Below are 13,304 nucleotides of genomic sequence, written 5' to 3' on the forward strand. Positions count from 1 at the left end.
CAGACATCAGTCGCAGGTACTGAATGGCTCCGTGCAAATAAAGTCAACACCCACAGCCAGATTTGACAGAGCTATGTGAATTACAGGCCATAACATTGCACAATGTCTGAATTATTAAGGACTTAATCCTCATCCCACACATGGATCACAAATCTTTTGTGTTTTTGTAACTATAGGTTTGTCGCTAAACTAACAAGGTGTGGACAGAGATTAAGATGGCTGCCTCCTCATGCTGAAAGGCAAATGTCATATTTTTGACGTCCATATTAACACAGTATTAGCAGAGGTGTGGACATTTATCCATTTAAGCCTTTCATATACAGGGAGACTAACATTAAGGGAGTGGTGTCTAAGCAACAGATCCGACTTACTGCATCAGTTATGTAAAGAGGTAGTAGAGCATGCATTCTCCACATCGCTACCATCTTGCATTAAAAAAAAAAAAAAAAGTCTGCACTTCCAACAGTTTGTTTTCCCACAACCTTCACCTAAAAATGTCACTGTCTTCAGATCAAATGCTTGTACAAACACCATCCTGAAAAACAGGTTATTTGCACCTTGTTTACCTCAGTCACACCTCGACATGTAGTGGCAACTTCAGGACGTTGGTTAAAACTTGACATTGTTGCACCAGAGCGCCCAATGGGTCGAGGGGCCATTTAGGGTGTTGCGCCATCCCTCAGTGTAATGGGCATTGTGGACAAAAGGTAGGAAAGTGCCTCTCCAATGCAACTTTAAGTGGAAAATAATCTTCAACCTTCACAACCCCCATGGATTAATGACACCCAAGACCATCAGGAACTTTACATCATACGTATTTAGAGTCATCATCAAGATCCAGGGAGCTAGCTAAAGTATCTCCTTGAGGGTTGAAAGGGATCACCTTTCAGGTTCTAGTTCCTCATTTGCTTGCTTGTGTGTCAGGTTTGAAAAGAAGTTACACCACTGTTGTAATTAGTCTTTGTTGACACTTTATTACAATTATGACAGTTTGCTTTTTACAAGGTAAAAAGCAAGTTGGCATCCATCTTCAGGCCAGTGTCCGTGAGTCTTGCCATCTGAAAGAAAGGGAGCCAGATTAGTCACCATAACTCTGCTCATTGCTCTAATCAAGTTAGGAAAGACAGCAGATGAAGACAGGCCAATCTCAGACTGCAATGAAAACCACTGATTAGGAAAGCAGTGGGTGAACACACGTTGACAGATTCCTCCTTCAGTTTAATCAAAGCCTCCCTGAACCAGTTTCAACAAAAGCTGAACATTATAACCTTCATGATATATTGCAGGACTGTTAGGTTACATTAGTTTTAGGTTTGTGTGCTAATAAACTGTCAACTGAGTAAGTCACATTTCATTACAACCAGCCTCACATCTTGACCTGTAACAGTAAACCTGATCAAAGTACTTTCTATATTATTGGTGGTAGTAGCAGTATTATATAATACATCTCACTCTGAATGTACATGTTATATATTAGTAGTAGTGTTATTTGTATCATCATTACTTTCGTGTTTGAAGTTTATTCTTTTGGAACTGTGTGTAACAAAAAGCAATTTCCCCCTGGGGATTATTAAAGTAATTCTGATTTCTCAGGAACAGGGTTACTGCGGGGGTCATCCTGAAGAGCCCCTCTGAAGCTAGAGAGGGTTTTGGGCCTTTCTGAATATATTCTGATATATTTATCCAGTCCTCCAGTTAAACAAGACATTATCTCACTGGTGTCATTTCAGCCTGCACATGACCTACATTGATGTCTTACCAGATGCAGCTTTGAGTCATACGGTGGAAAAGTGCAACCATTCGATCCAAGCCTGAAGGACAAGAAAAACGATTTTAGTCAGCTAATTATTTCATGCACGTTTACTGAGTGATGCTGCAATACAATGTTCAGAAAACCGAGAGTCACCACTAAACAATCTGCCGGTAATTCCAGCTATTTCAGTTTAGATTTCATCACAACAATGGAAAAGTGATAGTTGCGTACTGCTTAAAAGTTACCTGTAAAGATCACTTGGCAGCAGAGTTTAGTACTGGCTGCACCAGATGACACCTGCAACAAAGCAAATGTGGAAAAATGAGACTTTACACTGATATTTTGAAAGACAATCTTCAAGCACAGCTTTGCAAGACTCAGAAAACTGGACTATAAACCATCGTCAGTTGTCGCATCAGACGGCACTTCCTATTCCAGGTTCTCATCACTGACAAGATTCAGGGATTCATTTACCTCAAACCAAATAAGCTTTTAAAATAAGTCACCATTTGTACGTGAGTCAATGAAGTTGTATTGTTGATGCAGCAGTATTAGTCAAATTTGTACAAACTTTATTCTGCCCTGGACTAAGTGGACAACACACGCCAAGAACAAACCAAACGATTCAAAGGCTGATTTTACTTTTTGGCATAGTGTCATCTTAACAGTGGTGGTGACAACCAGGGTAGGTCACCACAAATACACACATGCAATACGAGCATGAGGGGAAGAATTCAAATCTCTGCTCAACTTAATCCCACAGCACATGGCATGATCTAGCTCTGATTTGAAATGTTTGACTCTGCTGACTAATCTGACAGATTAGATACAATATGAGCGTTCTCAATCAACCATTTTACCAAGTCTGTTAGTGTTATCAGGCCAATGCAGAACAAGCTTGTGGGCCAGATGTTCAAACCATCAAGTACTGTGTGTTATCATCGTACAAAGGTGAACTTACTAAAAAAAAGCTTGTGCCTATATTTTAAAGACAGAGTATCTAAAAATCTAAACAAACTTACACACCGTGTCAAAAGTTGTTGCTGATCCCCATAAGATGAATCACTTTCAGGGGAATCTTCAAGTCGCCAGCTCAACCTTAAGAAATTAGAACAAAATTCAAAATTGTGAAAAATGAGCACTGATCAAATGCATTTAAGACTACATATTTATCTAACAGTGTTCAGAAAACCAATGATCACCACTGAACAATCTGCCGGTAATTCCAGCTATTTCAGTTTAAGTTTCATCACAACAGAAGCAGCTGTTTGCCACAACTTCACCAGCACAAAACTGGTTGCCTTTTGAGGTTTTATTAGGAAAAAAATTGATAACTTACTCGTCAATGAAAGACTTTTTCATTAACAGCTGTATTTTCCTGGCCTTGACATCCCTTATAGCAGCTCACACAAGTTACTCCAGCTACAACAGAAACACATGACTTGTTAATACTTACATATAGACAGTTTATTTTGATAATTGCCCCATTCCAATGTTCAGAAAACCGAGAGTCACCACTGAACAATCTGCCGGTAATTCCAGCTATTTCAGTTTAGATTTCATCACAACATTTAATACACAATTTATACATTTTCACAAGTAAAAGTGCACCAAACCAACCTCTGTTCTGACCATGACCTGATCATCTGGAATGGGCCCATTCTGACCTGAAAGAGAAAAAACGGCAATAAGTAACTTCCAATAAGTGTGTAAGCACTGATAAGTCAATTATGCTGGCAGGCTCAGAACAGTGAGTATGAAACATCGTCAGTTGTCGCATCAGACGGCACTTCCTATTCACAGTTTTCATCACTGACAAGTGCATTAGGATATCAGATAGTTTGGTTGACTTTGCTGTAACTCACCTCTCTGGGACACAACTCCAGCCCATGTATCCAGTATGGGGTTTGTTAAGAGTCCAGCAAAGAGCTGCAAGACTTAAATCGACCTGCAGAAAACACAAATGAGCAAACATTACAGGAGAGCAACATAATTATATTAACGATATTAGAGACTTTCATCTGGAGAGCATCTCATCATTCTGCATCCACTTATTTCTGAAGCAGTTTGCCCCAACCCACTTCCTACCTACTGTAACATTATTGCTAGTTTTAGTTAAAGGCAGACCAACAACTGCTATGGCTTACATGTGACCACTAGTATGATGGATAAGAACACAAAGACACTTAAACAAACACTAGTAATAGAAGACGAAACAGATTGCTGTAAAACTACACAGATTCTCTTGACAAACGAGGTTGAAAGAACAAAAAAAAAAAAAAAATCTCACTTTGTCCTTCATCTTGTCCAGCTTTCAGTCTTCCCACGTGGCTGCTTGAGGCCCTTCGGGACAACGCCACCAACTCACACCAGCAGCAGTAACCACGTTTTAAAACAAATTATCGCTCAGCTAACGTGTTGTTGAACACTCAGTACAGAGGCCTCGTATTTGCTGACAACTCCCTAATAAGTTTAATAAAAAAAAAAGACCGCAGGACGCAGACAGACCGGCTGAGACAACAGATGAATCCAAAGGAAGCAGAAACGCGTTGGCGAAGCTTTTAATACCCAGAACGTCGCAGGGATAATACGTCACATCCTCTTTAGCGCTTTATGGCGCGCAACAAACTGACGTCAGAGATGCTCTGCTGCCCCCTGTTGAGCCGGAGTATAAATATAAATATAAACATGATTCAAACATCAACATGATTCAAATATCATCAGAAACATGATTCAAACATCAACATCAACATGATTCAAATATCATCAGAAACATGATTCAAACATCAACATCAACATGATTCAAATATCATCAGAAACATGATTCAAACATCAACATCAACATGACTCTAAAAATACTCCATTGTAAGTACAAGTCCTGAATTAAAAAAGTTGTTTACCTAAAATGGGACATCAGAAGTGCTCAGAATGGCTCCTTTCACAGCATTACATTATTATAGAATATTATATTACTCTGTTTTTATCACTACATACAAGCATTTGAACGCTTTAGTTTAATGTGGAGTCAATTTTAGATACTAGATTAGATTAGCTTTTAAATTAGATAGTTACTTCCCACTACTGGGTTGTTTGGTGGCCTAATGCACTCGGCTACTTTATTATATTATATGCTTTTATATGTGATAGGTAACTAGTGACTATAAGCGTCAAATAAATGTCATGACGTAAAAAGCATAAAGTAGAATAAAATTGAGTACCCAAGTAAAGTAGCATACAAATATGTCAAAACTTTACAAAGTACAGTGCTTGAGTACATTTAAATAATGTTCATTTAGCTGGTAATGAATTGCTGAAGGATTTAAATGACAATGAATGACAAGAACACTAAATTTCAAAGCCAGTGGTGAAAAGTAATTAAGAGCACCAAATACCTCTACGACACTATTTTATTAGTTTTGTGTTGGTCAAGTGTTCAGCATTTCTGCTGCCCAAACCTCTGCCTGTGTGACTTTCATTTATATTTTCCTAAATAAATCCTTTCTCACCTCTCGTTGTGTATCACCTACTCACCACCCACCACCAGCTGAATAGGCCAATTAAACAAGAAAAAAAAATACATTAACTGAAAAGAAAATGTAGCTTCATCTTATCTAATCAGTAAACTATGACGACCCGATGGAGCCGCAGGGCGGCGCTGTTTCACTGGTTACTGGTGTTGGTGGTGGTGGTGGGGGGGTTCCTCACTAATTACACGGAGAGTCTCATTAATTGTGTCTCAGACTCAGTTCGTCTCTGTGAGCGTCGTTTTTCCGTGGATTTGTTTTCTCGGCACAGTTTGGATATCACATCATATCATCTCCGGAGAAAAACAAATCTCCTTCAGCATTTTCAGGTAAAGTTGTTATTACTCATTATTCTGTATTTAGATCTTTTTTTAAATGTATTTTTTTTACTAACTTTGACCTACAAACTGACCAATGAGAGATGTCACCTCAGAGAAACAAAATGACTCTTGGGCTCCACAGTCGAGGACAATACTTCTAAACATTTTTCTAAGCTGTTAGAATCAACTGAATCATGTACAAATGTTGATATGGTATGTTGATTGTACTTTACTGCAAACTGTTTCTGTTTTCTAATGGAGAAGCAAAATAAAAAGTCATTTCCAACCTGCATGTAATGAAACCAACATTTAAACTTTCTGACATTTGCTCTATTTCAGGAAAAGTTGGAAACCAGTAATTGTTTCCTTTCCTTGTTTTGTGGAAGGAGTGGAGAGAAAAAAGAAGTGAAGTGTGTGTGTCTTCTTTGAAGTGTATAAAAGGTGTGTTTGCTGCTGTGTGAAACAGTGGCTGCTTGAAGGTGTGTGTGAGTGCGTGTGTGTGTGTTTCTGTCGATCCACTGCAGCAGCATGTTGCCTCCTGTGAAGAAGGACAGGATCATTACTCAGCTCCCAAAGGCTAGTAACACACACACACACACACACACACATGCTTTGTAATGTAATTACAGCTAACAGTGTTACAAATGATGATGAGGCTATTAAGAGTCTCAAATGCTGCCCTTTGCCTCTCTGAAAGTGGACTGCTGCAAATGATCAAAATGCTGTTGTCCTCAGAAAACCGTGTCCAGTCTGTTAATTCTGTCAATTCTGCTCTGCTAAGAACCACTCAGATGAACAGTTTAGTGCTGGACGTGTCTCGGGAATCATTTATTCAGTCAGTATTGTGTTTCTTTATGATTTTCTGGTCTGGAAATCTAAGTATGAAAAGTAAAAATGCTCTTGTCCGGATTGTGAAACACTGCAGCAGCAGGTTGTAGGACTCAGACAGGCTGGTCTGCCTGATTTACTCAGGAGACAAACTCTGCAGAAAGCACATGCTGTCCTTCATGTTGACCCCCCACCACACAGTTTCAGACTTTCCCACATTAGTTAAATAAATAGGCACTCACACTGTGCTGTAATGATGCTTCACTGTAATGCACTTCACTACAACACACTGCCATATATTCTTCTTTGCAGATTGCTGTGCTGCTCTTGGTCTGTGAAACAGTTTCCCTCTGGGATCATGGCATTAGATTAAACTTGAGAATAAAATAAAAGTCTGTTTTCTGACAATTAGACAAAGACAGTTTCCTGTTCTCACTTTCTTCACAGTTTTTTAGTCCCAATGCAGCGCTGCACACCAAAGATGGCTTCCACTCGCAGGTGAAGGCCGTCTGCCAGGTGCACAAGACATCCACAGTGAGGTAAGAACACAGCACACCCCGCTGTCCGTCCTGCTACCGCACAGGCTGTGATATGGGTATAAATTAATTAGCTCCGGCAGGGCTCATCATAATGACAGAACACGTAGTGATTAATAGTTATTGATTAATAGTTTTTGGACAACAGCAGAGGTCTGTGCCGCTGAGGAAAAAGGCTTTAAACTTTAAAGCTCATTGGTGTTAAGTAACTAAAATACAGAATATCACTAGTTTTATCCTTCATAGTTACTCTCCACCACCCCAACCCCAACCTGCTTCACTCCTGCTCCTTTATTTTTTAACATTTTGTCGATGATAACCCACCAAAATCACAAACTTGCAATGACAGTCCTCTGCAGTAATTTTCATGGATTATGATATATGAATGAATACAATACAGCAGAATTCGACTCAAGTCTGTGCTGTACTTTTTTAACAAGCACATTTATTTATTTGTTTATTTAGTTCATTAGTTAGTTACTTTCAGGGACAATAAAATAATAATATAATAATAAAAAAATCTAATGTTTGGCAGACAGTCAGCACAGGCAGCTAAAACAAAACACCAGAAAATCACATTACAGAGATAAGACCAAAGGAACACAATCTGAGAGAACAGACAGAAAGAGAAGCATGTGGTGGCTCGACATGATGGCACGATTATATACAAAGGAAACCTTTAAGAGTCACTCTGTGGCGCATTTGATGGAAGGGAAGTTTCAAAACTCGGAAGCTCAAAGATGTCTTCCACCATAAGACAACGTCTCCTCTTGTGCTTTATGAGACCATGTCCAGGGCGTATATTACAGTGATATTTCTGCTTTATGGTTTGTTATCCAGGATCTCGAGCGTTTGTTTATGTACAGATTGTGCAGGCTGTGTCAGTGACAAGAGACCAAGCGGTTAAACTTTATGTTACATGTAAGAAAATCTGGACATTAAAAAAGTCCATTGCAGCTTCAGATGTCAGGTGCTTTTGAATAAATCTAAAATTGTGCAGATTGGATTGTGTTTGTTGTCGACGCCCAACATCAGCTGTTTAAAAATTTAGTGTGTGAGGTCAGTGGAGAGGCAAACCTGAACTACTAAAGTTATGAAAAGGATTCATCTTACATGGAAAAACACACAAAGGACCATTAATGACGTCATGCACTTAAGCCATTGAATTAAAGTTATTCATTTGAATGTATAAAGGGGCCGTGAGGCTTGATATTAAAAGGGTTAAATTATTAAATTAGTATCAACTCCTGCGTGATAGCGATCACGTCACTGTGTATTTCCTGCTGTCAGGCTGTTGCGTCAGAGTCATGCACTGACTGTTGACATTATCGACTTTCTGTTACCAGCTTTAATATCGCCAAGGTCATTGTAGTGGGAGATGTCGCTGTTGGGAAAACGTGCCTGATCAGCAGGTAAGAAGCACCCATGAATAATTACATTAATCAGAGGATTGTGTGGCTGTTGTTGGATTTTTTTTTAATACAGTGTTGGTCTGATTTGAACTATGACTTTACCAAGTGCTAAATGATTCCCTCTTTAGCTGTGTGTAATGGCTCAATGCATCATTCAGGTTCTGTTCAACAAAAACATAGTTGGACCTGGTTTTGCTTCAGGTTGAGGATGTAGAGCTATAAATGTCTTTATGATAAAAAAAACAACAACAAAGAAAACGTTGTAAATCAACTTCAAAATTTCAAAATCATTACAAGGAAATGCTTGTTTGACCTTTTGAGCTCATAATTTATGTCACACATCATTAAAGGTTTGACTAAGTGACTTCAAGTTGAATGCAGGAGTGACATAAAGAAACTGCAATTAATTTATGCACCCTCAGGACTATTTTTTCGAATAATTTATTGTTAATCAAATAAGATTAAAGTCATTTTATAGTTTAGTTTTTTTGGCTGTTGAAAATAATCAACATCAAGCACCACAAACATTTGAAAGACGAGTTGCTTTTTGATTAGATTAGATTTAGATTCATTGATAATAAAAGATAGTAGTATAACTGCTCTCTCTCACTGTTCCCTTTGTTACTGTGAGGTTTCGTAAGGGTGCGTTCGATAAGAACTACAAAGCGACCATCGGGGTGGATTTTGAGATGGAGCGTTTTGAGGTGCTCGGCGTTCCCTTCAGTTTACAGCTGTAAGTATGTTTCTATACCGCAGAGAAACACTCAGTCAGCAGGCCGAGCGCTAAACAAACTAATTCACTTACTGGGCTGACTGAAAGCCAGTGTCATAAATGGTCAACAAGGTCTGTTTATTGCTACACAGCCTTCATTTAATCACACACCATGAAAAAATTCAAACTCTTCAATGTCTGAGCAAAAAAATGAAGTCACATGATCAGATCAGTTTTAGGCTATATGATGTCACCTATATTTGATAAGCTTGTTTGGAGTCTTTAGTGGGTCTTAAATGACACCATTTTCCTTCACTACGTTGGCTTTGGTTGTTCACGTAAGTAGAGTTAACATCATTTTATGCTTAATTTCCCAGAGAGACTCAATATTTAATGAGCCCAACACAGAAAATCATTTAACCTTCACAGCTGTAACAAGTTGTACTTTCATTAGTAAATCATCAATTACTCAGGTTCTTATACTCTCTAGCTCTCTCGTCTCCCTTTTCCTTCTCTTCTTCTCCTTGTTCTCCAACACTTTGGTTCTGAAATGCCTCAACAACTATTGGATGGATTGTCATTAAAGTCTGGACAGACATTCATGGTGCCCAGAAGATTAAACCGAAGGACTTCGGTGATATCTTAATTTTTCCTTTAGTGCCTCCAGAAGTCAATTTTTTCACTAATCCAGTGAGATATCTTAATGGATTTGCACCCAAAGGGAGGATAAATTGCAGCATTTAGCTCAAAGCTTTGCTGTGCACACTGCAATTGCAGCCACACAGTGATCAGCATAGCTGTAGACTCTACTATGGCCCCAGTCGTGACTCCCAAACTCTTTACTGCACACATTTTTGTTTGTTTAAACAACAATCATGACCGCTGGACTCATCTTGCAGCTTCTCCCTTTTCATCCCCGCCTGCCTTCAGCTCCACCAAATATTCCAACATGAACAATTAAAGTTGCATCTGATTTGTTTCAGGTGGGACACAGCAGGTCAGGAGCGCTTCAAATGCATCGCTTCAACATACTACAGAGGAGCTCAAGGTGAATGTAGCTCAGTCTCCTGGGTGGCTGTGGCTCAACAGGTAGAGCGGGCCGTCCCCTAATCAGAGGACTGGTGGCTCGACCCCCGCCTGCTACAGACGCATGTTGAAGTGCCCACGGACTAGACACTAAACCCCAAACCTGTGTGTGTGAACGAACATTAGATCCTGATGCTGGCAGCCTCAGCCATCAGTGTACGAATGTGTGTGTGTGTGTGTGTGTGTGGACCACTTTGACTAGAAAGTGCTTTATAAACACAGGCCATTCACTGTTACACCTGACTGAAGTGAATGAACACAGCTATCTCACACACACATGCCCTCCCATCATGCTCTTTGTTTTACTTGCGTTCATTCTGTTTGTCTCCTCATGTTCCTCCAGCCATTATTGTGGTGTTTGACTTAAGCAGTATGAGCTCTTTAGCACACGCCAGGTAAGGAATACCTCATTGAGATTCAATTGTGACACCATTAAAATGCAATTTGATGTCTGATAATGGTGTGTGTGTGTGTGTGTGGATGTGTGTGTGTGTGTGTGTGTGTGCTTGTGTAGGCAGTGGCTGGAGGATGCCATGAAGGAAAATGACCCATCCAGTGTTTTACTGTTCCTTGTCGGTACCAAGAAGGACCTCAGTGTGGGTGAAATTCATCAAAAATGATTATAATGGAGACAGAACTGAAACATTTAGACAATTAAGTGATGAGTCGATCGACAGAAAATTAACCAGCAACAGTTTTAATAATTAGTTTGTGGTTTTGGACTGTTGGTCGGACAAAACAAGCAATTTAAAGACGTTTACTTTCACTTGTTGGTTTTTCACTTTTTATCTGATATTTCATAGCCTCATTGACAGCCACACTGAATAATGACAATGATATATTTAGGGCTGCAGCTAATATTTTTTTAGTATCAATTAAATCATTTTTGATGAATTGTTTGGTCCATAAAAAACATCCAACAACCAACAGTCCAAATATATTCTATTTACTATCATGTAGGACAAGGAAAAGTACTAAATTCTCACATTTGATTACCTGGAACAATCAAATGTTTGGCACTTGTGCTTCAGTTAGTTTATGATCAGCCTAGTCACTATCGTGACCAACAGCCTGAGCCTTGTTCTTTGCTTCACCGCTTCCCTCCACTTCACCGCTTCACGTCCTCTTTTCTGTCTGTATTTCACTCCTCAGTCTCCTGATCAGTTGGCTCAGATTGAGCAGGAAGCCATCAAACTGTCTGCAGAAATCAAAGCAGAGTACTGGGCTGTGTCCGCAAAGTCAGGTGAGAGTCAGTCACACACGGACATGAACACACGTGCCACCCAGCTTTCTATTGTCTGCTCTTTTTGTGTCACCAAACTCTTCGCTCTGTTTCCTCTTTGTTCCAGGAGATGGTGTCAAGGATTTCTTCTTTCGTTTGGCCTCTCTGACTTTTGAGGCCAACGTTTTGTCTGAGCTCGAGAAAACTGGGTCGAGGCACGTCGGTGACATCATCAGTGAGTCGTTTTGCTCTATAATGCATCGTTATTATAAAAAGTCAGGATCATACCTTCACCTTCATTTACAAACTAATTAGTTCCCCTTTTTCTGGGGAGGTTCTCAGTAATGATGACAGTCTTGGCTTTAGGTCGATTTATATTTGAATCTATCCAGCGTGGCGTTTAAATATTACAGAGGCTCACAGGTCTGAGGATTTTCTCAACCTACAGAGAAACAAGTAGTCCTTCAGCTGCAGATGACGCATGAAAACAGTTTTTCTTAGGACATGTATGAACCCAAGCACTGCTTCAGTCTACGTTCTGTGGCTCTTGCATGTCTGAGATCAGGAAACTCAGAGGAAAAGGCTGATATTGTTTATCTTTTTCCTTATTCTCAACAAATATATGGTTAGAAACATAATCAACAATGCATTAGTCCATCTTTCATATCTCCATACTCTGTCTCTGGTTTTGCAAGCCCATTTGTTCCTATTCAAGGTGGTAATCCTTTAAAACAGCTACTTTAAGAAAATGCTATATAAAGAGACCTAAATGGGACTATTTCCATCTGTGTTCACTAGTTAGCAGTCTTCTTCCTCCCTGCCTTTTGCAGGTGCATAGTTACGCTTTTTTTGTGTGTAACCACCTCGTGTATTGCCTCACATGTATCCTGTATGCATGTGCACGAGACAAACACAACAGGGACACACTTGTAAAGACACTGCTGGTGGTGAAGCACTTGTAACCTCTACTTGTAACCTCTTATGACCTCTTATGAGATTATGGAGGTGTGAGCAGTTTAACCAAAAAAAGATGTTTCTCCTCAGATTCTTTGATTTGAAGGATTTTTAGACACACAGGATGAAAGGATCCAGTTCCCCAGGTTGGGAACCACTGCTGTAATATCACATCAGGATGTTGTGTGTCTTTTTCATAGGGGCTGACAAAGACAAAGGGGTTTAGACGGTGTCGTTCACAGGATCAGCTCATTTAAACCTTTTCTACCGCAGCTCACATTGTTCATCCAAATGTGAAAAATGCGAAAGGTGTTTAATTTGTATTTGCATTCCACACAGGGCTCACGGACAGCACAGAAGCCGATCACAAGCCGGCCAAGAGGAAATCCAACTGTTGCTGATGAGAGAGAGCGAACGACCCCCTGCATACACTGCAGCGACTACAGAGCAACACAAAATGGCACACTGAGGGGGGAAATTAAACTGAAATATGGACTCAGCATGCTCAGTGTGGATATCTTGAATGGACCAACGTAAAAAGCAACTAAATGATGTTCTCCAAATGGCCTGAGAGGGAACCAGTAATAGTCCAAGTTGTTTGTTTGACATACTGAAGTCTAAGCTGAAGCTGTAAACATGAAGTCAGTCAGCAGGATGACCACTTTAGTGTCCTCACAGGAATGTTTGCACTGCTGGCCAGGGTTACAACAAATGAAGCTTTGTGGTACGCTTGGCAAACATTTTTCGTGAAAGAAAAATTATTCTCCTCTAGATATTTTTTAACTGCTCTCGATTGACACCCTCATATAAACACGTGTCTGTCTGTCTGTCTGTCTGTCTGTACAACATTTTTCTCCCGTTACTGGAGAAAATGTCAGTACCAGACATGTTTTTTTTTTTTGTTTCACTCACTGGTCTCCTATCATGTGTCTGTGCTGCTAATGTGGTGCATACGCC

At 39.8% G+C, this 13,304-nt stretch overlaps 2 protein-coding genes, 1 long non-coding RNA gene and 5 other non-coding genes across 9 annotated transcripts in view; 1 reads left to right on the forward strand and 7 right to left on the reverse strand.

Moving 5' to 3' along the window:
• Positions 1-13,304, reverse strand: part of supt6h (SPT6 homolog, histone chaperone and transcription elongation factor) — a 63,095-nt gene that overhangs the window by 33,195 nt on the left and 16,596 nt on the right. The gene's annotated exons all lie outside the window — the stretch shown is intronic.
• Positions 949-4,264, reverse strand: LOC139213302 (uncharacterized). 2 transcript variants are annotated; one of them, XR_011585417.1, is made up of 8 exons: positions 4,044-4,264; positions 3,619-3,701; positions 3,374-3,420; positions 3,093-3,175; positions 2,780-2,851; positions 1,999-2,050; positions 1,760-1,811; positions 949-1,058 (listed from the first exon to the last, which is right to left on the reverse strand). It is a non-coding gene; the product is annotated as an uncharacterized lncRNA (long non-coding RNA). The 2 variants fall into 2 exon arrangements; XR_011585418.1 differs by having other exon boundaries at positions 2,780-2,845; positions 3,089-3,175.
• LOC139213578 (small nucleolar RNA SNORD65) lies at positions 1,886-1,959 on the reverse strand. The gene has a single exon (XR_011585444.1). It is a non-coding gene; the product is annotated as a small nucleolar RNA SNORD65 (small nucleolar RNA).
• On the reverse strand, positions 2,129-2,206 carry LOC139213575 (small nucleolar RNA SNORD49). The gene has a single exon (XR_011585441.1). It is a non-coding gene; the product is annotated as a small nucleolar RNA SNORD49 (small nucleolar RNA).
• LOC139213580 (small nucleolar RNA SNORD65) lies at positions 2,935-3,008 on the reverse strand. Its single transcript, XR_011585446.1, has one exon. It is a non-coding gene; the product is annotated as a small nucleolar RNA SNORD65 (small nucleolar RNA).
• LOC139213579 (small nucleolar RNA SNORD65) lies at positions 3,248-3,321 on the reverse strand. The gene has a single exon (XR_011585445.1). It is a non-coding gene; the product is annotated as a small nucleolar RNA SNORD65 (small nucleolar RNA).
• On the reverse strand, positions 3,499-3,570 carry LOC139213574 (small nucleolar RNA SNORD49). Its single transcript, XR_011585440.1, has one exon. It is a non-coding gene; the product is annotated as a small nucleolar RNA SNORD49 (small nucleolar RNA).
• Positions 6,075-12,887, forward strand: LOC139213321 (ras-related protein Rab-34-like). Its single transcript, XM_070843997.1, has 10 exons — positions 6,075-6,173; positions 6,873-6,964; positions 8,308-8,373; positions 9,005-9,106; positions 10,069-10,133; positions 10,515-10,566; positions 10,686-10,767; positions 11,324-11,414; positions 11,521-11,628; positions 12,687-12,887. Exons 1-10 carry the CDS (start codon positions 6,126-6,128, stop codon positions 12,746-12,748), a joined length of 768 nt encoding a protein of 255 aa, XP_070700098.1. The 5' UTR covers positions 6,075-6,125; the 3' UTR covers positions 12,749-12,887.

This window comes from Pempheris klunzingeri, chromosome 14 (assembly GCF_042242105.1).
Source record: "Pempheris klunzingeri isolate RE-2024b chromosome 14, fPemKlu1.hap1, whole genome shotgun sequence".
NCBI classification, from domain to species: domain Eukaryota; kingdom Metazoa; phylum Chordata; class Actinopteri; order Acropomatiformes; family Pempheridae; genus Pempheris; species Pempheris klunzingeri.